Consider the following 26,643-nt stretch of genomic DNA (forward strand, 5'->3'; position numbering starts at 1 on the left):
CCAAACCAGGAGGGAAAATGCACACTCGCCAAGCCCAAGAACCATTGGACATCGTCTGCGCCGACTTCATCGGACCATTGCCCCGATCCAAACACGGCAATACTATGTTGCTGGTGTTCCTCGACGCGTTCAGCAAGTGGGTGGAGTTGGTCCCCCTCCGCAAGGCCACCACCGCATTACTGGAGACCGCTTTCCGGGAACGGATCCTGAGCCGCTTCGGAACCCCACGGAAATTCGTATGCGACAACGGGACCCAATTCACAAGTCGCTCTTTCCGAAAGTTTTGCAAACTCGCAGGCACGGAATTGGAGTATACGGCGCCCTATACCCCACAACAAAACCCCACGGAACGAGCCAACAGGACGATCAAAACCATGATCGCCCAGTACATCTACGGAGACCAGCGGACATGGGACGAGCTGCTGCCCGAACTCACCCTAGCCATCAACAGCAGCACATCGGACACCACAGGCTTCAGCCCAGCATTCATCGTACTCGGCCGGGAACCTCGGTTGCCTGGAGCCTTGTACGAAGAGGCGACCCCAGGACTAGGCGAAGTGACAGAGATCCCAACCGACAACCGTACAGGAAAATACCCAGCATGCATCACAGACGCAGAGCAGGAACTACAACCTACGTCGACGCGAATGGAGACCCACGATCGGGATCTATCCACCTATCCAAAGCGGCGGACAACTTCGCTGCCAAACTGGCTTCCAAATATGAGGGGCCTTACAAAGTAGTAAAATTTATTTCCCCCACCATAGCACGACTCCAGAAGCACCCGGGAAGACAACGACGAACGGCCGGACTAGCCGACCTCAAGGCCTACCACGACCATGAGCACACCCTCACCAGCGACGACAACGAGCTCCCCCTCACCAGCGAAGACGAAGAAGACAACGAAGACAACGATGATGGCGACCCCAGCACCAGGAAAACCGCGAGTTCATGAGGGCCACTTATGGTAGTGCGCTGCCATAATGTCCTCGCCCCACAAGGGGCAACCGCGTACACACGCAGTAAGATAGCTTAACACCCCTTAAGGGATTAGAGTAAGAAATAGCCAGAAACTAGAGAACGCACCGATCGGGGAAACCCAGAGCCCAGGGCACACAAGTGGCACAGGTCAAACAAGGTTTCTTCCCCCCACCAGATCCGACATGGACAACATGGACAACCCAAGGACGAGCGACGCACAGCCTCTAGAGGCAGAGGATGACACGGAGGGGCATCCTAGGGGTGCGTCGCCGCCCAGCTCAAGGCAACCACGGTCCACGAGGCCAAACACAAGCAAGTCACCACTCCCCGACCCCGCAAGCAGAACCGGGCAACACCACGCAGCATGGCCCATCAACTGGAGCGATACGGCGACCACCCAGGCCGCCTAGGCCATCCCGACGTCGGGCCCGCCCCGAAGGCCCACCGTCGCCACGCCGTGCGACAACCATGACCTCGGCATGGCTCAACGACATCGTCCATCCGAGCACGTCGCGAGACAACCCGTCTGTGATCCTCACAGTGGAGGCAATGCGATCATCGGACTCAGACGAGGAGGTCCGAGCAGGCCGGGCCCAGCAGGAGCCCCCCAGACGCCCACGACGCCGCAAGCATCCAGGCCAAGGAGCAGTCACCGCCGTCACCCCACGCGCGACGCGAAGACGCGTCGAGCCAGGACACGTCGACCTGGACCCCAACTCCGAGGTGCAGAACAGCTCCCCAGTCGCGCACAAACTGCGGCTGCGGTCCCCACCACCACCGCCCTATTACCTGTACCGCATGGAAAACCCGCAGACCCCACGGCCGAACCACGACAGCAGCTCCGACGAGGGGTTCACCAGCCCGACGATGGAGGCCGACAAGCACTGGGAGCCGACCCACCTGGCAAGCACCGATGATGAGGTCTTGCATGACCACCGTTTCGGAATAGCGGGTGGCCGCCCATGGGTCAAGCACTCTGTCCTGAACCTAAACCGCAAACTGGAGGCCGGGCGGGCCACGACGGGCTCATACTCGGACGTGAGCGAGGACGAAGATGGGCCGGCCGATTGCCAGAAGAGCGCTCCAGCCAACATCGCGGTTGACGTGGCACCCTGGACCACCTGGCAGGACGCCGACAAGACCCTGCAGCTGCTGCTCGCCCATCCACGACCCATCACCCCATCCAGGCCAGAGAGGGAGATCATCCCTGCGTCGGACAACGACACAGCAAGCAGCGACGAGGTACAGCTCCTAGGAGAGGACGACACCACTCCGCTACGGATCCGCGACAGCAGTCCGGACGAAGCCCTGCCCCGACGGCTCCGGAACATCGCCCTTCAGGGCGAGGACGAGCCACCGAGACGCGTAACCGGCAATGAGCTGCCCCAGCTACTCCAGGAACTCGGCCTGGAGGACGGACCCGTGTCCCCGATACCCAGGAATGACGGGGACGAGGAGGTAGCCCGCATTCTGGGAGGGCAGGAGAACCCAAACGGCCCGATCCCGGACACCAGCTGGGACGACGGTTGGCACGCCCAACTGCAGGAGTGGGACGCGCAGGAGGAGGCGGCATCCCCGGAAAGAAAGAAGAATCGCGATTGGCAGCCGCTGGACTACGCACCAATGTAGTGGCTATCGCCAGCTCCCACCGACCACAACGCCCCGAACCCGGACCCGACAGACTGCACGGCCCGAGAGGCCGAACCAGGAAACCCGAGTCACCCAAAGGAGGACAACGACCTGTCATTGGGCTTGGAAGAGGCCGAGGCGGGCGTACTGCTCACAGCGTTCGAGGAGATGCCCGAGCTGAACGTGTTGCAGGAGGAACAGGCATGGCCAATCGCCCCAGTCGCCTGGCGGGTAAGCACGCCTGACCGCCGCATCCCGCAAAGCCTGCTGGAAGGCGCCAGCGCTCAGGCAAACGCGGCGCGGCACGGGCGCAGCCGGATCGGCAGCCTAGAATACCACGACGGCCAACGCTTCCGCGTGTCCATCAGCGGAAATTTGGTGCGCATTTCACCGCGCCCCACCCCGAAGTAGGAAGGGAGTGTGAAGGCATAAGCCTCCACAAAAGAAAACCTGACCACAACACCATCCCCTGAAGGGATCAGCCACGGGGGGGCTTCCCATTATTACTTATTATTATTATTTATTATTTATTATTTTATTATATTATTATTATTTATTATTTTCCCCAAATTAAAAGTAAGAAATAGGCTAAGAGAACCCCAAATGGTGAGGCCTTTTTACTTAGTAGTAGAATTAAGAGAACCGACACGAAAGAGAGACGCATACTACGCAGCAAAGAGAGCCAGCATGAACGAGAGCCAAGCGGCAGAGAAGCCGTCGATCGGTCTTACGCCCAAGCAGCCGAGGGAGAGAGCCGACGGCGAACCATGCAAACACCCCCGAGCCGAGGCCGGCAGCCGAAAGCTGCGCAGCAGCGAAGCGGCAGAGAAGCTGCAAAAAGAAAAGCAGAGGCCTGGCACGTGCCAGCGCGGGCCAGGCTCGGGAGTGATCTCCAAGGGCTGAACCAGAACGGTTGGGAAAAATAAACAGTGCCCCGACCCCGCGAGAAGTGAAAAAAAAAAATATATAAGTCGTGACCACCGTGACGAGGACCGGCCGCCGGACCCAAGGAAGGGAAAACAAGGGTGAGCCACCTCACGTATGTGAGCTCTGGGGGGATAGATCATCGGTGCAGTAGGCAGGGGGTAAGCTCAGGAGTAGGAGTTTCCCAAAATGTTAAATGCGTATCGATATCCACATGGTAGCTAGTAAATTTTTGTCGTTTATTCCCCCACAATAAAGACACCCATCTCAACCCACCGGTTTCGAACTTTCGCCCGTAGGAGTCCCTCAGCCCCTCAGCACCTCCCCCTCGCTTCACTATTCCCTGGGGGCCCGGCGAAGTGGATCCACCAAGCTGGGCTTCCCTTTCCCATACTTTTCTCCCCTGGGGACCCGGCGATGCTGGATGTGAGTCGTGGACTCACGCGGCATCCGCAAAGCTGGGTTCCCTCTCCTACACCCTCGCCCTGGGGACCCGGCGACGCAGATGTGAGTCGTGGATCATGCGGCATGTGCCAACGCACGTCTCTGTAGCTCCCCAAGCTACTGCTGTGGGGAAGGACCGGGCCCTGGACAGACTGAGAAGCTGTACCTCGGCCTGAGAACTTCCTTACAGTTGGTAGTATAATTAGTTAAATAAGGAGGCGCAGTGATTTGTTATTTTATTTACTTATAAAACCGACAAACTATGGAACGTTGAGCATGCACGGAATAAACCACAAAAATAATTGCAAAAATATGCCTTTATGTTTTTTGCCAGCCGCTTGGATTGCGTTGCGATGTGTACATACATGTATGTATGTAAGTTAACGTACCCAATTCTATTGAGCTCTTATACGAGTTGTAAACAATCTTTGGCTTTCCAAAACGAAAACAATTTCAATATTGGGCCTCCGCCTAATTGATTTCTAAAATGTACAATCTCAAGGGCTCCCGCCGCAATCCCAATCTTTGACACTCGCCTAAATGGAAAACCAATGTTTGCCCACACTCGGCTTCTCATAAACAATCTCACTCCCTGCTTTCTGCAGATCCTGCACTTTAGGCATTTTACAGTTCTCTCTTTGGATGACGAAATGCAATACTCGGGATGGCGAAATCAATTGAAATGTTTATAGAAAAACTATTCCCGGAAGGGATCAACGATGCAAAGATCAGAAAGTTCAAGTCAGTCTTGATCCAGAAGCGACACCGCAAAGTCGAGCTAAAAATTAAGATCGCGCAAACCCTTTGCCCGGAATCCTTTGTGACCCTCTACTTAAATCTATATCAGTGAAGTTAGAAGTAAAATAAAAACTTTTTAAAAACACAATCCGCTCCCGCAGTTATTTAATTGGCGCCCAACGTGGGGCGACGTTGTATAAAAAGCACCGAATAATAAAAGTGTTGCGTCGTGCCGAAACCCGAAGGACAATTAATTAATGGAATAAATCCTTCAGATATAAAAACGCGGAGTGACTGTGAGATATAAGATAACAAAAAGTGAGATAAAAAGGAAACAAACCGGAGCTTAGGGTGTGCAAAAATAAATACAATATACAATACAAATACAAATACAATACAAAATACAAATAAATACAAAAGCTAATCAAGACAAATCAAAAATACAAAAAAAACAAAAAAAAACCAAAGTTTTTAAACAAAACCAACCAAACCAAAACACAATGAAAGTGAAACTATCAGCTAAACCAAAGAAGGAAGACCCCCAGAAGACCCAGTTAAACAAAGAAATTTAAGAAGGAAGACCCGTTCGAAGACCTGTCAGCCAAATCAAGAAGGAAGACCCGTTCGAAGATCTGTCAGCCAAACTAAGAAGGACGACCCCTACCGGATAGTTCGTGAGCAAAAGTTGTATTAATAAATATATAAGTTCAATTAGGTTATAGTAGATTATAAAAACAAACATATAAGAAAAATTTAAGGTGGATCAACTAACTTTAGATTTTGAAAAACTAAAAATGATTAACTCACAAACAAGGACCGATCTCACTGCAGATCTGGTCAAACAATTGATAGCATTTCAAATTTCACAAGTACAGGAGCAAATTGTAAATTTAAAACAACAAATAGAAACTAAATCCGATCAGGTATCAGATTATCAGGCAGAAACAATAGACGAGACAATAAAAGATGACACCACATTAAAGGTAATAGAATCCATACCAATTTTCAATGGTGGATTAAACCAATACGTAGGATGGAGGGAAGCTGCAGAAACTGCAGTGAAGTTATATAAGAAAGGAAGTAAGCAATATTATATTGCCTTAACAATTTTAAGAAACAAAATAACAGGACCAGGACATGACGGCATTGCAGAAATCCTATTTTCATTGAATCCCCCAGATTTACCGAATGCCTTGGCAAAGGTACAGGAATTGCAATCAAATAACATTCGGGCCCAATTTGCCTACCAATTCAGTGGCCCCAGTAATTCAGGGAATAATAACTACAATACATTAAGATTCAACCAACGACAACCAAGGACTAATAGTTCACCATTCGACCAAAAAAAGGATCTTCAGAGGATTAACATGTCATGGGGACAACCCTATTTCTTGGGTAATAGACAACAAAATCAGGCCCCAGAACCAATGGATGTAGACGAATCGATACAAATCAAGAACTGACAGAACAGCAATCAATTCAGGCGAAATAATAATAATAGAAATTATCGGGAGAATACTAACGGTTATTGTAGGAGAAATAATAACAATTATAACCAAGCTCAGCATTTTAGGGCAAACGTAGTACCGAATAATCAGTCTAACGAAAATCAGGCGCAGAAACGAAAGCCAAACGAAATGTCGGAACAACCGGCTAATAAGGCAATGCGGATAAATAACATTGAGGAGGACCATTTTTTAGATCAGCCCCCGAAGTAGGTCTGCCCTACTTAAAAAGAGTAGATAAAAAAATAAACAGAGAATTAAAAGTTTTGATAGATACGGGAGCAACTTCCTGTTATATAAAAAAGGGAATTTACGAAAATAAAAAAGAATTATCAATTTATAAGAAAGTTGCTACAGTGAATGTAGGGTTTTCAATAATTAAATATTTCCATAATATAACTATTTCCAACACAAAACAAGTGTTTTACGAAATAGATGGAATGGAGGCAGATTTACTAATAGAATTTCACCTATTAAAGAAAATCGGAGCTGTTATTGATACAGGAAAGGGGACTTTAAGTCATAAAGACAATGAAGAGAAACTAATATATGACGAGGTCCTTTCTTTAAACAAATTAACCTTTATAGAAGGAAAAACCATCCTTCCATTAAAGGAATATATAATAAAAAAATATTTTGAAGAAGAAAAAGAAATGAAAAGTGATTCAGTAAAGGTAGAAGGAAGTTTATATAGCTTGGGAAATCCTGAGCACGCCGACGAAGAATTATCCGTCAATAGTTTGGGATTTAAATATACCGAACCCGCCGTCGTTGAATTATCCGACACTAAAAGTTTGAATAGTTTGGGATTAAAGAATCCTGAACACGCCGTCGTTGAATTATCCGACAATGAACAATTTAAAAGTTGGGATGCAAAAATCCTGAACGCGCCGTCGTAGAAATATCCGACATACAAAGTTATGCAAATTCTGAATTGAAAAAAATGAAATTGTATAACACAATAACCTACAAAGAGGACAATTTAGAAAATCTCAGAGAGAAAATGGTATCTATCATCGAAGAAGACCATGCCAATATAGATTTACAGTTACCGTTCAGAACGGATATAAAAGGAGAGATTAACACTGAACATGATAGACCGGTATATGGCAAACAGTTTCCATACGCTTATTCGGTTAACGATTTCGTTAATAACGAAATAAGTAAAATGTTAGATGAAGGTATAATCAGACCTAGTATAAGCCCATATAATTCACCGGTAATAGTAGTACCAAAGAAGGGAGTAAATGAGGACGGAACTCCTAAACATAGATTAGTAATAGACTTTAAGAAACTTAATGAAAACACCATACCGGATAGATACCCTATGCAAGATCCTTCAGTAATCCTTGCCAATTTAGGTAAGGCAAAGTATTTCTCGGCCATTGATTTAGAGTCAGGTTTCTATCAGATTTTAATGAGGGAATCAGATATTGAAAAAACATCTTTTTCCATAAATAACGGCAAATATGAATTTCTAAGAATGCCTATGGGATTGACGAACGCTCCCAGAATTTTCCAAAGGGCAATGGACGATATACTTAGAGAACAAGTTGGGAAAACTTGTCACGTCTATATGGACGATATAATAATATTTTCAAAAACTATAGAACAACATTATAAAGATCTAATTCATATAATACAGATATTGCAAAACGCTAATATGAAAATTTCCCTAGAGAAGTCTAAATTCTTTCAATTGGAAACCAAATTTCTGGGATACATTGTTTCCCAAAATATCATTAAAACAGATCCAGACAAAATCTCCACAATACAAAACTATCCAATTCCTAAAAATAGCAGAGAGCTACGTAGCTTCTTAGGACTAACAGGGTATTACAGAAAATTTGTCCGAAATTATGCCACAATTGCCAAACCATTAACAAAATATCTGAGTGGAGTAAATGGGAAAGTTTCACGAAGGGCATCCAAGAAAACATTAATACAGCTGGATGAACCAGCAATTGGAGCATTTAATAATTTAAAGGACAGTTTAATAGCACATATTGAATTAGTACAACCAGATTACAATAAAAAATTCACATTAACCACAGATGCATCGGACATAGCAATAGGTGCAGTTTTGTCGCAAGATGGGAATCCCATAACATTTATTTCTAAAACTTTAAGTAAAACCGAGCAATTATATGCTACTAATAAAAAGGAATTATTAGCTATTGTATGGGCATTAAAAAATTTGCGAAATTATTTATACGGAGTGAGTGGAATTGAAATACATACAGATCACCAACCTTTGTCCTTTGCAATGTCGCAAAAAAATCCAAATGTTGAAATGAAACGTTGGTATTACTTCATAGAAAGTTTCACACCAAAAATCATTTATAAGCCAGGCTCAACTAACGTAGTAGCGGACGCTTTATCTCGGATTAAAATAAATCATATGACAGATAGTGATGTCGACCAGACAGATTCAGAATCAGACATAAATACTCAGCATTCAGCAGAGAGTAGTTTGGAAAACGTCATTCAAGAGACTAGCAAGCCTCTAAACCAATTTAAACAGCAGCTACTATTAGCGCAAGGGAGATTCACAGTTCATGAGTTAGTAAGAGTTTATGAAAATACCCGACATATTATTGAATTTGATACGGTGGACAATCTGCTAATCATTTTAAAAGAATTTATTCAGCCTCACTTAACCACAGGAATACACTGCACTTTAGAAGATTTATACCTTATCCAAAATAAGCTAAAGGAAAACTTCATAAATAAATTTCTCTTCACGAGAAAGTTCCTCCAATATGTAGTAAATTCAGAAGATAAAGCTATAATTATAGTAGAAACACATTGCAGAGCCGAAAATTACAAACAAATAACTAAGTTGTATTATTGGCCAAACCTGCACAAAAAATTAAAAGAATATATAAAAAATTGTGAGATCTGTAACAAAAACAAATATCACAGACACCCTGTAAAAATTCCAATTGGGGAAGCTCCCATTCCAGCAAAAGAAGGAGATCAATTACATTTAGACATATACTATGCCCAAAACCTAACATTCATAACTTGTATAGATTCTTATTCCAAATACTTGGTGGTCAAGGAAATTCAAAGTAAATTAAACATTGAAAATAAGGTAATGGAAATTTTGCAACACTTTCCGTTAGCAACATCTTTAATGACTGACAACGAACCAAGCTTTACTTCAGCACAATTTAGATCATTCATACAAAGAAGTAACTTAACTATTTATTATGCTGATCCCAGACACAGCACCTCAAATGGTCAGGTAGAAAGGGTACATTCCACACTAACAGAAATAGCGCGGTGCATCAAGGATGAACTAAATCTAACATATTATTCAGAAATAATAACTAGGGCGGCACTGAAATATAACCTGACGATACATTTAACGACCAATCAAATGCCATATGACATATTGTATAACAAAATAAAACACAAGCATAATCCAATATTACTTAAGGAAGCTCAGACCAAAATGCTTAGGTACCATTTGGAAATGGATAGCAGGCAGCCCTGATCATGACGACTTTTTGAAAATACAAAATAAAGTAAATGAATTAACTGAAAATAATAATAAACAATTTGTAATAAATTCCAAATTTTTCAAAGAAATTGAAATGCTATCAAATTCATTAAAAAATGTCATCTTCAATGAAGAAACGATACTGAGAAAGCATCGTTTAAAATTAATAACTTTTGACCTACTAAATTTAGTTGATACTATAACCCTCTTAAAAGTAAACATTTTCAATACAAAAATTTAAAATAAAAACGAAATAGAGGATATTTATAAGCATGAAAAACATCCTGTTGAACTGTCTGATCTGCTGGACATTGCAACGGTTAAAATAATTCGAAATGCTGATTTAATAATCATTTACATAAAATATCCTCAAATTAAAGATATTTGCAAGTTTTACCATGCAAGAGCCATCTCACAAAATGATGGAATGTTAGTTATAAGTGAAAAAGTTTGTGAATGTAAGGAGAAATACTATTTAATGAATAATTTTAAAAGTGAAACTTTTAACAATTACGCACAAATAAATTTAAAGAAGACCTGTTTCACCAATTTACTTAATGGCTTTAAAGCCAACTGCACTAAAAAAAGGGAAAAAAACAAAGAAATAGACATCATTCAGGATGGTGCCATATTAGTTTCAGGCAAAAATATCGTAGACAATACTACTTTGTTAGGATCGTATCTCCTTATATTCAACAACACAATTGTAATAAATAATATAACCCACATAAATGATAAGGGTAAAATTCTAAGATATATATCGCAATATAGATATAGCGATTTTGAATTAGTTGATTATATACAATCGAATGATAAGCAATTTTCTTTTGATAATGTTAATATTTTAAATCCCCTTATAACATTAGGTAATACGGCCTTACCATTAACAACATTATTCTTAATCATTTTGATATTGATAATGTTATTTTACTTCGGCTATAAATTAACCAAATTTGTACTTATTAAATCAATAAGAATACCGTCAGAAGAAATAGTGGAAAACAACATTCAAATACTGTCAGAAGAAATTAGAGCTCTATCAGAACTTCAAAATGTATCGGGACGAAACATTTAAGAATGGGGGGAGTTAACGTACCCAATTCTATTGAGCTCTTATACGAGTTGTAAACAATCTTTGGCTTTCCAAAACGAAAACAATGTCAATCTTGGGCCTCCGCCTAATTGATTTCTAAGATGTACAATCTCAAGGGCTCCCTCCGCAATCCCAATCTTTGACACTCGCCTAAATGGAAAACCAATGTTTGCCCACACCCGGCTTCTCATAAACAATCTCACTCCCGGCTTTCTGCAGATCCTGCACTTTAGACATTTTACAGTTCTCTCTTTGGATGACGAAATCCAATACTCGGGATGGCGAAATCAATTGAAATGTTTATAGAAAAACTATTCCCGAAAGGGATCAACGATGCAAAGATCAGAAAGTTCAAGTCAGTCTTGATCCAGAAGCGACACCGCAAAGTCGAGCTAAAAATTAAGATCGCGCAAACCCTTTGCCCGGAATCCTTTGTGACCCTCTACTTAAATCTATATCAGTGAAGTTAGAAGTAAAATAAAAACTTTTTAAAAACACAATCCGCTACCGCAGTTATTTATTTTCCTAACAGAATTATGTGCGCATTTCCGTTTCCGGCACACGCAACACTGCACCAAGAAAGAGCAGCATCAGCGAGCAAAATTCTTCTTCGATTTGGCCGAAGGCACAGTGGGACGAAAACCATTCAAATGGGAAGAAAGAAAGGAACTAGAACGTCCCTTCGACAGATGTGTTTTACAAGTGAAATCTTCAACCATTTCGTTCCACAGGTGGCTAAAGCTTTAGCTTCATCCAATTTCAAATGTGCATGGACCATTATGTATAAACGATTGTAAAGGCGTGTTCGAGTGCCACATGAAACTGCAACTGCAACTGCAGCACTCTGTGGCACTCTGTGGCAGTATTGTCGCAGTGGGGCTCGCTATCCACTGACCCACAAACGGGTCTCGGCCCCCAAAGAGACTGCAGGGCCGAAGACCCGTAGCTGAAACTAATCCCAGCTAAGCCCCATTCGATGTGGCATATTTAAAACTCAATTTACACAGACATGACCCCTGCCCCACACCCCGACCTTTAGCCCCGACAGCTTCGTGTCATTTCCAGTTGGTCACACTTTTGCACAAATAAAATTTCATCGCCTTCCATAAAGCCTTGAGAGGGAGGGAGAGGCGAGTGTCACAACCACTTAACTCGAGGTGTTGCCCCGCCCGAACGAGAGGTGGCGGCAGGCAACAAGTGCAGGAGAGAGCCCTCAAGACCATTGACAAGTCTGTCGCTCTCAAGTAGGCCAAAACCTCGACCAAAAAAAAAGAACAGAAAAGCGCTGCTGAAAAGTGTCCGCACAAAATTTTTCATGTGCCAAAATCCATGACAACATTTCGACTGCAGATGGAAGATGAAAAAGAGGGTAAAAAGGGAAGAAGAAGTAGAGGCAGAGGAACCATCAGGAAAAAACGATATAGAAAAAGCAGTAGATTAAATATTTAATATATACTAATTTGAAAGAAGCTTTAGATTAAATACTTCATATAATTTTTAAAAATCTTGAAGTACACAAAAAACAGTCAACTCTTGATTGTTAAGCCACATTGGGAGAGAGAGAAAGAGAAAGAAAGGGCTAGACTGGAGACTTATTTTCTTCATTCGGGGACTATCTCTGGTAGAAAATATTTTTTTTTTTTTTTTTTTTTTTTTTGTACATTGACATGCAAAGACTGCATCTTTCAAGAGGCGATGCAGTTACTGCACCGTCAAGTGGCCCGTGTGACACCAGCAGAAGGATGTTACGCGCGGATCCCAGGCAAAACGCAGCCCTCCTCCCGCCCAACCGACCGAGGGGCGCTGCCGCATGACGCACGGTGCGTAGCCGAACCAAACGCGAACATGCAAGAAAGATAGCTATTAGACTAACATTCGAGGAAAATTAGTACTAAACTTACTAAGAAACTAAGCATGCAATCAAAATACAAATACCCATACAGTTACTAATTAATAGAAAGGTGTGTAAGGATTAATAATTTAATAAGAGGAAGAGAATTAGTGGTGGATATAATATGGTAGAGGGAATTATAATCCGAGCATAAGACCCTAAACGGTTCATGCAAGGAATAATTCGATCTACAAAGTGGAAGGAACAACGGTATACAATTTCTAGTCAGTCTAATAGGAATCGTGAAGTTTATGCGGCTCAACAGATCAGGGCTGTCTATGTCACCCCTGATCAAGTTGTGCATAAATATCACACCAAGCATTTTTCTACGGTTAACTAAGGATGGGAGGTTTACTAATAGTAGTCTACTAGAGTAAGATGGGAGTCTTACACCCGCATCCCAGTTAAGGCCCCGCAGAGCAAAGAGTAAAAAGTTTTTCTGTACTGATTCTATACGGTCCTGGTGTACTTTGTACTGAGGGCACCATACACAGGAGCCGTATTCTAAGATCGGACGAACAAGCGAGGTATAGAGAGTCTTTGTTATATAGGGGTCGTCAAATTCCTTTGACCACCTCTTTATAAACCCAAGCACGCCCATGGCCTTATTTACCATGGTAGAAATGTGTTCGGAAAACTTTAACTTGGGGTCTAACATAACACCCAGATCATCCACCAGGGTAATTCTCTCAAGAGAACCACCAAATAGGGTGTAGGGAGCCAACAAAGGGCTAGAACGATGAAATGTCATAACTTTGCATTTCGAGGCATTAAGGTGTAACAAGTTTGCACAACACCATGACTGAAAGTTATTGAGATCGGATTGCAAGCGAGAATGAAATGAAATGTCCTTGTACTGGACACAGAGTTTAACATCATCCGCATACATAAGTACTCGAGAGTATGTTAATACTGAAGGTAAGTCATTAATAAAGAGTGTGAAGAGTAAGGGGCCTAGATGGCTGCCTTGTGGTACTCCCGAAGAAACCTTTACTGGTAAAGAGAGGGAGTTTTTGAAGAGGACTCTTTGAGACCTAGAACAAAGATAGCTAGAAATCCATCTCAGGAGGTTGGGCGGAAACCCTAAAAGGTCAAGTTTATGCGCTAAAAGGGAATGGTTTACAGAGTCGAATGCTTTACTAAAGTCCGTGTAAATAACATCCGTCTGTAAGTTACATTGAAAGCCTTTAATAATGAAAGAGGTAAACTCTAACAAGTTCGTGGTGGTTGATCGCCGCCTTATAAATCCATGCTGAGTTGGAGATATAAGTGACTTGCAGAGATGTTGCAAGTGCGGAGTTAAAACCTTCTCAAACATTTTAGGAATAGCGGATAACTTTGCTATACCTCTATAATTTTTTGCATCAGACTTGCTACCTTTTTTATGGAGAGGAATTATAAACGATTCCTTCCAGATCGGGGGGAAGCAAGAAGAATCAATGGACAGGTTGAATAGTTTAAGCAAAGGTCCACACAGAGCCTCGGCGCAGTACCTGAGTACACAACCTGGAACCCCGTCTGGACCCGGTGAAAACACCGGCTTAACTAGTCGAAGATGCCGTCGACCTCGGTAAACCGTATGGGTACGGATGACCAGAGTAGCTTTCCTCAGAATAGGTGGTTTGGAAGAATTGGGCAAAAAGATCGGCAATTGCCTGATCATTATTTGCCGACGTATTACAAAATGATAGCGAGGATGGGTGTGCGGACGTTCTACGCTTACTGTTTACGAAGCTGTAAAACTGTTTAGGGTCCTGAGAAAAACGTATCCTGCATCGAGATAGGTAGTTCTTATAGCATTGAGCATTAAGAACTGAAAAGTTTGACCGAGCTAATACATAGCGAGAGTGAGAAGTAGGAGAACCCACTTCTTGAAATTTTTTATAAAGTCTTGATTTTAAGTTTTTTAGACTGGATAACTCTTTGGTAAACCAAGGGGGTTTTCCAGATCTAGTCGGACAAGAAAGCGGAACACAAGAATCGAAAAATGGGCCAAGAGCATTGTAAAAAATGTTTGTGCCTTTTATGATATCAGTGCACAAGTACAAAGCGGACCAATCAAAATCCCTAATGAGGTTATTAAGCTTCGCAAACTCGGCTTTATAAAAGCAGCGGACACGTTCGGGCAGCCTACTCGACCGTTCCAATACAGTTGGTCCTATATCTAGCGACACCTCGAAAGTAGGGTGGTAGGCGTCTTCAGGTATAGTGAGCGGAAGGGCTCGGGTTAACAACACTATGGTCGGATTTGATACAAGGTCCGATAGGATCCGATAGGTCAAGCAAGCCGTCAACAAAGTCATGTCGTGGCATGGGCACTAGGATACTAGACTCGTTTACCGAAGACCAAACAGTTCCTGGCAAGTTGAAGTCACCAAGAACTATCATACGATCTTTATCAGATAGCGAGGAAGAAACAGCGGTTAAAGCGGACAAGTGCTGCTCATAAATTGAAATATCCGAAGAAGGTGGGATATACGAGCTAGTAATGAATATAGCGAAAGCGGGAAGAATCAGTTTTACACACAGGAATTCCAGTTCCTGTTGAACTTGGACTGTGAAGTGTTCCGACGTGAAGTAAGAGTCCACTGCAATTCTAAAAGTTGACCTGCCAAAACCTCGGAACTAAGAATGTCCGGCTTTAACCAGGTTTCAGTAAACACAATAACGTGGGAAGCAAATGCAACACTATCCCGGAAAAGAATGCTGAGCTTACTACGCAAGCCTCTTACATTCTGATAGGTTACTAAAAGAGAAGTTAGTTTTTTGGAAAGGTGGAAGCAAGACGGGAAGTTGAGGAAGAGGAAGTTGAGGTTGAGTGTGGCACACTGGAAAGATTTGGAAGGGATATGGGGGGCCTATTCTTCTTCTTAGCCTTAAACTCCTTCACCACCAAATGCTCCGGCCAAAATTTGGCGGAGCAAATGGTGTCAAATTGAGTTGGGGAGATGCTTATCTTAAACGAGGCTATCTCCCTGGCATAAGAGAAGTTAAATTTCTCCACCTTTAAACCCACGGCTTTTATTTTGCTTTGAATAAAAGCAATTACATCATTAGATGTGAGGTCAGGGGCCAGCCGTGAAACAAAAACTTGTCGTTTTGGTGGGACTCCCACCAGTGGTTTAGTCACCACAGGCCTAGTACCTGTGGTGGCAATATCCGGAGGTCCGGAACGTCTATTACTCTGGATGATTCTGCCTCACTGTTCAATGGATATTGGAAGCTTGAGAACCGTCCTGTACGTGCCATGGGACCCTTCTTATGTAATAACACTACCCGTCATGTGTCTGTGGCCCTACGGATAGAGAGAGTGTGGCACACCTTAGCGGCGGGATGTGTCCAAACCAAATAAATGTCAGACCGAAGACCAAAGACAATAGACAACAGAAAAACAGAGAGACAGACAAACAGATAGACAGCTGATAAAAGAGGAAGGTGGATCAGGGACAGGGCCAGAAGTTGCTACTTTGACAGCCGCAAGACAGCTGTCTGTCTGTCGCCACTGGGGGGTTGCAGAATATTAACAAAAAAACACTCACCAAAAAGGGGGGCAAAAAACCGACAGCATAAATTTTGATTTACTTTACTGACAGTCCCCCATGCCATCCGCAAAGGTCGAGCATAATTTTCCCATTAGTTCAAGTGAAAAATCGCTGCCAATCAGTGAATGTGCGAGACCATTGGGGACGGGTGTGGAGCAGATGCAGATGCAGAAGCTGAGGCCATTTGCTGATCAGCAGAATCTGTAAATCAAAGCAGGCCCCCCCAGGCAGCACCACATTATAGATCCACAACTTTTCCAATTAAAAGCGAAATAAACTTTCGGAAAACGCATTGAAAATTCAATCAAAGCAAATGCTGACTGGAATAAATTCGGCTATAAAAAAACCCATCAAACGGTAAGGCCAAATCACATGCCAAGTAAATCCTTTGACCTGATCTAACCTGACCTGTGCCTCCGGTGAGAAGGGAGAGCCAGTAGATCAGTGGACTATCGGTAGATCGTTGATATATTCTTTATCATAGTACAGATAGTCGTAGTCTAAGTAGTACTTACACTAGACCTATGGAGATGGTAGTGCAATTTCGTAGTCCCGTCGAATCCCGTAGTTCTCGATGCGACTTCTTACCAGTAGATTGCGATTGAAAATCCCCCTCACTGGATTATTCGGAAATAAGAAAGTGCCAAGAAAGTGCTCAACTTCATTGAAAGCCGAAATACACAGGGATCTTACACATAATCCTATAATACAGGCGCTATAAAAGATCGATATGTGACCTCGCATAGAACCGTCGTCTTAAGAAAGATTCCATTAGACGGAAATTCACAGGCGCGCATGATTTTGGTTTCATCTTCGAGAAGATTTTGTCCATTCGCTTATGGGAAATCATGGGTAAGAGCAGCGAGTCAGCAGCGCATCATCTTTGCCAGAGTACACCTAACATAGTCATTGGCTTTTATCTTTCTGCCCTGATTAGGAGCGCCGCTAATGACCTCCAATCGATTTATGAGCGTCTGCCACGTGGCGTATGAGTCGTTGCCAATTAAAGACTTTGCGGCAGAAAATACTCCAATGATTGGCCCAATCCAAAGCCACTTTCGACTTATCAGCGCCGCACGTCGGCCTCTCTCCCTAGCAAATATCAATGCCCTGGCCACGTTCCCGTCTTATCAAACAGAAGTCTCCTCTGACTCTCGCGATTGTTGCGTGGCTGATAATTTCACTTCAACCACTTGGGGAGGCATTCGTATGAGTTTTTTGTTTGTTTTTATACCCGATACTCAAAATTAGTATTGGGGTATATTAGATTTGTGGTAAAAGTGGATGTGTGTAACGTCCAGAAGGAATCGTTTCCGACCCCATAAAGTATATATATTCTGGATCAGCATCAATAGCCGAGTCGATTGAGCCCTGTCTGTCTGTCTGTCTGTCCGTCTGTCCGTCCGTCCGTCTGTCCGTCCCCTTCAGCGCCTAGTGCTCAAAGACTATAAGATCTAGAGCAACGATGTTTTGGATCCAGACTTCTGTGATATGTCACTGCTACAAGTATATTTCAAAACTTCGCCCCGCCCACTTCCGCCCCCACAAAGGACGAAAATCTGTGGCATCCACAATTTTAAGGATACGATAAAACCAAAAACGCAGAATCGTAGAGGATGACTATATGTTCTAGAGTATAAAATCTCAACCAAATCGTATAATTATTATAGCCAGAATCAAGAAAACAATTTCATTCTTTCTCGCTCTGTCTCTCTCTAACACACAGGTTTCATAGTCTGATTTGCCAATTGCAAAATATGAGTTCAAGGATCTCAGAACCTATAAGAGCCAGAGCAACCAAATTTGGTATCCACACTCCTGTGATATTGGACCTTGACCGTTTCGTGTCCAAATTTCGCCACACCCCCTTCCGCGCCCGCAAAGGACGAAAATCTGGGGCATCCACAAATCTCAGAGACTATTAAGGCTAGAGTAACCAAATTTGGTATCCGCACTTCTGTTAGATCAAACGTATATCTCAGAATTTCGCCCCACCCCCTTCCGCCCCCACAAAGGACGAAAATCTGTTGTATCCACAATACTGCACATTCGAGAAAACTAAAAACGCAGAATCATAGATAATGACCATATCTATCAGATTGTTGAATCTGGATCAGATCGGATCATTTTTGTAGCCAAAAGCAAGAAATCAATTTTTAGTGGCTACGCAGCGCCCGATGTCACGCTCAGACTGATTTTCTGTCTCTCTCGCACGCACTCTTTGTCGTGTCGTTTAAGATTAGCGGCGTCTGCCGGAGGAGAGCCATACTAACTTAGTATCGGGTATAACTGTAGAGTTGCGGTGTCCGCAGCAACTCACAACGTTCCACCTCGTTTTGTTTTGTTTTTGTTGTCGCTGAAGGAAGGCAGTCTCTGAGGCAGTATCAGTCTCCCCTGTGGCATTGACGGACTGATGTGGCGGCGACGGAGCTGCGTTTCGGTTTGCTGCAAATGTAAACCAATTTACAAATTAAGTATTCAGCAGCGCCAAGTAAACGGGTTTTACTTACGTGACGGAGAGAGTGTGAGAGAGAGGGGGGGAGCACGAGAGGGGAGTCCATCAATGAGGATTTACCCCATTTGCCTCATGAATATGTGAATGAAATTGCCAGGGAAATGGGTAAACCATCACTAAAGACCAAGGCATTCTGTCACATTCCGTTCTATCGTTTGAGGGAAAATTTAAGGTCCCAGGTCTTCGCAAGAACCAAGTAACGAGGCATCTTGGGCTCTAATCTGAATTTTTATAGGGAATACCTATAGGCACCTGCAGATCTCTTGAAGCCGTACAATGAAATCTCACTAATTTGATGATTTTTCTTCGCTTTTTAGAGATCCATGATATGTCACAATCAACGGAAGATTACTTCTACGAACTTCCACGAAATGTCCAAACGAAACGCATTCCACCAGCAAAAGATACGAACCTACCGACCAATCAAATAAGCAGCCAAGAGAGGGAGAGATTAGCATTAAGGAATCATCGAATCGAATCGAATCGATAAATCGTAAGCCGCAAAAAGGAAGCAGAAGCGATAGAAAGGAAGGCGTTGTTTACACAGGAGAATACCCTGTAGAGAAGCCCCTGCCTGCCGCACAGGGGAGCCAATTGCGGAGAGTTGGAGAGAAAAGCCGCCAAAATTACGACGTATCACCCACCAACGCCCAAAGTCAAACAGAACCCGGCCAATATGGACGCCACGTCCGGGCCGGGGGCGTTTGACGATGAGCCGCCGCCAGAGCCGCGCGACGGATGGCTGCTGGTGCGCATCCATGTGCCGGAGCTGAACGTCTACAAGTGTCTGCAGTTCCCATCGGAGCGTCTCGTCTGGGATGTCAAGCAGCAGGTGCTCGCCTCGCTGTCAAAGGTCTGTACAGCCGCCCAGCCCAGCCCATCATCATTATCTCGTCATACTGTATATAGAGCGAAGTGCGCAACACACATGTTTGACCTGGAATCGTGATGCTACCTCCTAGAATTAGATCTATGGCGAGCGATAGACGATAATCATGGAATGTCTCTATTCGCATTCATTCGCATGAAACGAAATACTCTCTCGTTTTTTGTTTGCTTCTCATACACAAATTTAGAATAATAATTGTTAAAGTTATTTTATTTGTAAGACAGCAGAAGATTAGTGTACAGAATTATATGTGCTTCCGAGTAACATACGCAAGAGACAGACGCCGAAAGAAGAATATCGATATGAGAACATCGATATGAGAACATCGATATGAGAACATCGATATGCAGCAGGGCACATGCGCAGTGTTGTTAGAGATCAATATCTAATTATCGTGGCGGTCACTTTGAACACTCCTCCTCAACACAACGCATGTTTACAAACTTTAAATATACTTAACTAATATCCAATAACATGTCAAGCACTTATAAACGATCTTTTAAACCAAATGCGAATACAAATTTATGGTGCTTAACCTTGGCTAAGTTCTTTGTGAGGACATCTGCTATCATCTCATCGGTTGGCAGATACGCAATGTTGACTTCACCTCTCTTGAGAACCTCTCGAATATGATGTATCTTGACGTCGATGTGCTTTGTTCGTGCATGAGACATGGGGTTTCTAGCAAGCTGCTGTGCTCCAATGTTGTCGCCGTACATCTGAATAGCTGACTCCTTGGACATCAGCTTCAAGTCAATCAGTAGGCTGCGAAAGTATATCGCCTCTTTTGCTGCAGATGATAAGGCTATGTACTCTGCCTCCGTGGAACTGAGGGCAACCGTCGATTGCTTTCTTGACTCCCAAGGAACCGCTCCTCCTGCCAACATGCATACATAGCCAGTGAATGACTTTCGTTTCGTCATATCACTTGCCCAATCTGCATCAACAAAACACTCAATTGCCTTTCCTTGCTTTGTGTAGCATATCTCTTAGTCGATAGTTTTTGCCAAATATCGAAGGATGTGCTTGGCTGCCGCTTCATGCTCGGAATGAGGATCCTTGTTACGTTGTGCTAATTTGTTCACCGAATGCGCAATGTCCGGACGAGTCATAACAGCAAGATAAGATAACTCTCCAATTAGCTTTTGGAACGATGTGATGTCGACCCTGCGGCAGTCCTCTTTGTTGCATGCCACCTGGTAACCAGCTTCAAGAGGCGTGGACGACTGTCGAAAATCTTTCAAATTGTACTGTTCGAGCAACTCTCTAATATACTTCCGTTGGCTGATTGAAATCGCACCCGTACTGCCTTCACGTTTCACCTCAATACCTAAAAAGTATTGCATAGGCCCGATGTCAACCACATCAAATTCTGCTGCGATCTTTATCTTGATATCAGATATATCATCTAGGTCCTTGCACGCCAAAATAATGTCATCTACGTAGACAGCTATTAGACACATATTTTTACCTGGCTTACAATACAGACAGGGTTCGTTGACAGTCGGTATAAAACCAATGCGTCTCAGCGTTGCATCCAACGTAGAGTTCCACACTCTTCCTGATTGTTTTAGGCCATATATAATTTTGTGAAGCCTCAAAACGTGATTTGGGTGAACTTCGCTGATGAAGCCCTCAGGTTGTCTCATAAAAACCTCATCTTCCAATTCGCCGTTAAGATACGCCGTGACAACATCCATTTAATGTAGGTGGAGACCATGTTCGACTGCAAGTGCAATTATCAACCTGATAGTTGCGTGGCGTACAACTGGTGCAAATGTTTCCTTGTAGTCGATCCCGTAGCGTTGGCTACAACCTTTCGCCACCAGACGTGATTTGAGCCTGTTCACGCTTCAATCCGGATTGGACTTAACTGCGTAAACCCATCTGCATCCAATGGACTTTTTCCCGCTAGGCAATTTAGTAAGCCACCACGTGCCGTTCTTCACGATAGATTCGTACTCGTCCTTCATTGATGCTTTCCATATCTCGCCTTCAGTAGACCGTTCAGCTTGTGCGTAGTTTTGTGGAACTTGTACGTCTGCTGCCAGTATCGCATTGAGCATATGATACTGCTTCCTTGGTCGTCCTGGTTTGCCCGTCCGTACTATGGTCGGGCGTCCTGGTCCTCTTATTGGTTCTGGAATTACAAGAATGTCATTACTAGACCTAATCTCCTCCTGATTTTCTGGCTCATTTTGTGGATCTTTAAATTGCTCGCTATCCATTTCGGGTTCAGAGTCCTGGTTTTGTTGAACCTCAATTGATGCCATGTCATTGGAACATGATGCATCTAGTTTGCCCCCTTCAGGTTCTACAAAAATGACATCCCTACTCTCTACGAGTTTCCTGGTTTCTTTACTGACCAAACGATATGCTTTGGCCGTATCCGAGTAGCCCACCATTATATACTCTAAGCCTTTCTGTGCAAACTTTGATTTCTTTGTTTTATCTAGAGCTATCGCTACTGAGCCAAAAACTCTTAAATGCGATACCACTGGCTTTCTACCTGTCCATGTTTCAAAAGGTGTCACCCCGCTCAAGCAGCTGCTTGCCACTCTATTTCGCAAATACGTGGCACTTCGAATCGCTTCTGCCCAATAGCATTCACTTAACCCAGCATGCAGCAGCATACTTCTTGCCATTTCTACCAATGTTCTGTTGGCCCTTTCTGCAACTCCGTTTTGTTGAGGTGTATATGGCACTGTTAAGTTTCGCTTTATTCCATTTTGGTTTAGGTAATTATCAAAAACGTTTGATATGTATTCTCGGCCATTGTCGCTTCGTAAAACCTTGACTTTTCTCCCAGTTTGGCACTCAACTTGACTTTTAAATTCTTTAAAAGCCTCGAAAACCTGATCTTTGGTTTTTAGGAAACTTACTGATACATATCTTGAACAATCATCAATAAATGTGGCGAAATATCGGTTGCCTCCCATTGACTGCTTTTGCATTAGACCGCATACATCAGTATATATTAAGTCTAGAACGCCCTTTGACCTGTTTGTGCTCGATTGAAATAACCATTTCACGCAAATTCGCACGCAAATTTTACTTTTTGCGCATGTTGCACACACTTGTTTTGGCTTGTATATGCCCTTGAGACCTATTACCATCTCCTTGTTAACCATTTCCTTTAATGCGTCAAAATGTACGTGGCCGAAACTATTGTGCCATTTGAATGCATATGCCTCAACATTTACAATGTTCATACACTTTTCCTGATTGTCCTGAAACATAAACAATCCATTTTCCAGATGTGCCTTTATAACTATTTTTCCGTTTTCAAAAATCATCGCTTGATTTTTCTCAAACACAACTTTTTTTCCATGTTTTAATAGTTTTGTGACCGATATAAAATTGTACTGCAAATCTGGTACCAAGATAACCTTTTCCAGCGTAACGGATCTATCACCGAACTTTACTTGAACAGTTCCATGCCCTTCAGCAATAAGTGATTTACCGCCGGCTAAAAATACTTTTTGATTATCTTCCGTGAACGACACAAAGCGTTCCTTGTCACAACATAGATGCGCCGTTGCGCCACTGTCTATGCACCATGCATTTAACATCTGGTCATTTGGCTTAGCTAAATTTAGGATTGGTACATATTTTTCTGGTTCCACTTTGGCATATTCGGTTACGCAAAGCATTGTACCCAATCTTTCCCCGCTTTTACTGTTTGCGCCCTTGTTGTTTGCTCCTTCCTGCTTGCTTTTAGCACGGCATTCCGATTTAAAATGCCCTTCCTTTCCGCACTTAAAACACTTTATGCCCTTCTTAAAGTTTTTCTTAAAATTGTTGTTGTCATAACTGACGTGTAGTTCCGCGCTCCTTGAAATTTCCTTGCTAATGCTATCTTCCTGCCTATTCGCTTCTTCAGAAATTTTTATTTTTAGCATGCTCAAGCTCGGCAAATCATCTCGCGTCTCAATCGCAACAACAAAACTTTCATACGATTTGGGCAAACCATTTAGCAACACAACTGATAAGATCTTTTCATCAACCTTTATGTTGACCTCTGCTAAAGCCTCGTGTACCACCTGGAATTTCCGCAAATATTCCTGTGCACTTATACCATCCGACATTTTTAACGTCAACAATTGTTTAATTAAAAGCACTACCCTTGCTGGTCCGCTTGGCCTGTGAATTTTATTTAGCTTTTGCCATGCCTGTGACGACGATACAAAATTTTTAATATTGTTTAGTTGGGTCGATTTAACACAAAGTAAAATTGACGCCAACGCCTTTTGATCCTTTAGTTCAAAAGCTGCACGTTGCTCATTTGTTGTACTTTCACTAAGCTCAATTTTACCACTGACGATTGGCCACAAATCATTTTGTATGAGAACACTTCTCATCAAAACTTCCCATGTGCTATAATTGTTTTCGTCCAGTTTCTCAATATTGAAATTCATATTTCCACTCATTTTTTATACTTATTGTCCCACAGTGCAAAATTTGTAACTGTCGATCGTCTCATGCACAAAGCAACTACGACGACAATACTGTTGTCCGTGTCTTTCTTTTGTTTTTTTGTTTTCTTGTAAGTATCCCTCCGAGTTGCTATTTACACACACACACTCGCGATTTTCTAAGGCTTGGTATACACACTTTTGGGTATACACACTCGCGGTTTTGTGCGGCTTGGCATACACCCTTTTTGGTATACACACTTGAGTATCCGTTCGCTTTTGTGTTTCTTGATCCGTTGGGACTGCTTTATTTTGGACTTTAAACCACGGCAACGGTCCGATTCGCTGCAAAAATCTAATCAAAAAAAACGAGGGGGAACGTTGTGAGTTGCTGTGGACACCGCAACTCTACGGTTATACCCGATACTAAGTCAGTATGGCTCTCCTCCGGCAGACGCCGCTAATATTAAACGACACGACAAAGAGTGCGTGCGAGAGAGACAGAAAATCAGTCTGAGCGTGACGTCGGGCGCTGCGTAGCCACTGCAAATTGATTTGTTCCTATTGGCTATAAAAATGATCTGATCTGATCCAGATTCAGCAATCTGATAGATATGGTCATTATCTATGATTCTGCGTTTTTAGTTTTCTCGAATGTGCAATATTATGGATGCAACAAATTTTCGTTTTTTGTGTGGGCGGAAGGGGGTGGGGCGAAATTTTGAGATACACGTTTTATAGTAAGATCTAACAGGAGTGCGGATACCAAATTTGGTTACTCTAGCCTTAATAGTCTCTGAGATTTTTGAATATCCTCAGATTTTCGTCCTTTGCGGGGGCGGAAGGGGGTGTGGCGAAATTTTGAAACAAACTCGTCTCGGTCCGATATATTAGGAGTGTGGATACCAAATTTGGTTGCTCTAGCTTTTGTAGTCTCTGAGATCTAGGCGCTAATGTTTTACTCTAAGCAAACCCGCCTATGCTACGTGTGTGTTAGAGACAGGGCGAGAAAAAATTAAATTGTTTTCTTGATGCTGGCTATAATAATGATACGATCCAATTCAGATTCCGCAGTCTTAAAGATATGGTCATTCTCTACAATTCTACGTTTTTGGTTTTCTCATATCTTTAAAATTGTGGATGCCACAGATTTTGTCCTTTGTGGGGGCGGAAGTGGGCGGGGGGAAGTTTTGAAATATTTTTGTAGCAGTGACATATCACAGAAGTCTGGATCCAAAACATCGTTGCTTTAGATCTTATAGTCTTTGAGCACTAGGCGCTGAAGGGGATGGACAGACGGACGGACGGACAGACGGACAGACAGACATGGCTCAATCGACTCGGCTATTGATGCTGATCAAGAATATATATACTTTATGGGGTCGGAAACGATTCCTTCTGGACGTTACACACATCCACTTTTACCACAAATCTAATATACCCCAATACTCATTTTGAGTATCGGGTATAAAAACACAATGCGAATTTGTTCAACTTGTTCTTTTGCCTTTCTATGTACACACATACACTAATGAGTCTATGCCATTTTTTTAGCACTGCTTTTCACTAAGCACCAAACAATGTTTATTGTTTCTCACTGTTTCTGTTTTATACTGTTTCTGGGTGAATTGGTGTCTGGGCCCATAACCTGTTAAAGTTATTTTATTTGTAAAACAGCAGAAGATTAGTATACAGAATTATATGTGCTTCCGAGTAACATACGCAAGAGACAGACGCCGAAAGAAGAATATCGATATGAGAACATCGATATGAGAACATCGATATGCAGCAGGGCACATGCGCAGTGTTGTTAGAGATCAATATCTAATTATCGTGGCGGTCACTTTGAACAATAATCGATGGTAGCGAAATATGAAGAAAGCCAGTCAGCCGCTCTAAACAAAGCCGGGACGCAGTTCCTCGTCGTAGGCGTAGACCAGTTCCACGTAGTACGAAAAGACCACCAGCCAGGCGTAGATCAAGACACCTGAAAAGTAAACGTTGTAGATGTACGTGTATCTGTAATCTTTAGGCGAAAAGTTACCCGATGTGAAAATTGTCAGCAAAATCAGCACCAGAACCAGGTTGTACAAGATCAGGACCAATATGTGGACTATTATCCAGATTGGTGTGAAGATCAGAAAGGGTGTGAAGAGCATCTCGTTGTTCTGCGGGGCGGACAAGAGGGTGGGGGGGATAAAGATGAGGGACTATGAGGAGGGTCCATCCACCCTACTCACATTATGCACTCCGATGCAGAGCAGGGAGGAGGCCACAATGACCATCGTTGTCTTGAGGGCGGCCGGGGCGGTGTGTCCATTCGCCTGGTACTCGTTGGGGTAGACGCACTCCATCATGAAGGCGGTGCCGAACACGATGTACACGTACCACGTGAGGAAGACGCACCCGAAAAGCAGGGTGCCGATGCGCAGCGAATAGCAGAAGCAGCAGCTCGAAAAGATCTTCTTCAGATACTTGCAGTGACAGGCCATGTTGTGGCTGCTCAAGGATATTCGATTTCAATTTAAATTTCTACCTTAGACACAAAATTTGAAATTACAAAAATATT

The 26,643-nt window shown here is 43.3% G+C and overlaps 2 protein-coding genes across 2 annotated transcripts in view; one reads left to right on the forward strand and one right to left on the reverse strand.

Moving 5' to 3' along the window:
• LOC117189749 (SH3 and multiple ankyrin repeat domains protein 1-like) overlaps positions 1-26,643 on the forward strand; it is a 188,055-nt gene that overhangs the window by 108,611 nt on the left and 52,801 nt on the right. The window contains 1 exon segment of the mRNA XM_033394826.1: positions 19,088-19,623. Within this exon segment, the coding sequence (XP_033250717.1) occupies positions 19,447-19,623 (177 nt within the window). The 5' untranslated portion in view covers positions 19,088-19,446.
• On the reverse strand, positions 25,898-26,586 carry LOC108159173. The gene is made up of 3 exons (XM_017292219.2): positions 26,315-26,586; positions 26,119-26,242; positions 25,898-26,061 (listed from the first exon to the last, which is right to left on the reverse strand). The coding sequence occupies exons 1-3, from the start codon at positions 26,564-26,566 to the stop codon at positions 25,970-25,972; spliced, it is 468 nt and encodes a 155-aa protein (XP_017147708.2). The 5' UTR covers positions 26,567-26,586; the 3' UTR covers positions 25,898-25,969.

The sequence above is a fragment of the Drosophila miranda genome, assembly GCF_003369915.1.
Source record: "Drosophila miranda strain MSH22 chromosome Y unlocalized genomic scaffold, D.miranda_PacBio2.1 Contig_Y1_pilon, whole genome shotgun sequence".
NCBI classification, from domain to species: Eukaryota; Metazoa; Arthropoda; class Insecta; order Diptera; family Drosophilidae; genus Drosophila; species Drosophila miranda.

Coding starts and splice junctions, on each gene's coding strand:
- LOC108159173 (XM_017292219.2), bottom strand. CDS start 26,566: ATGGCCTGTCACTGCAAGTATCTGAAGAAGATCTTTTCGAGCTGCTGC. Junction 26,243..26,314: donor TCTGCATCGGAGTGCATAAT/GTGAGTAGGGTG, acceptor TCCGCCCCGCAG/AACAACGAGATGCTCTTCAC. Junction 26,062..26,118: donor GCTGACAATTTTCACATCGG/GTAACTTTTCGC, acceptor TTTACTTTTCAG/GTGTCTTGATCTACGCCTGG.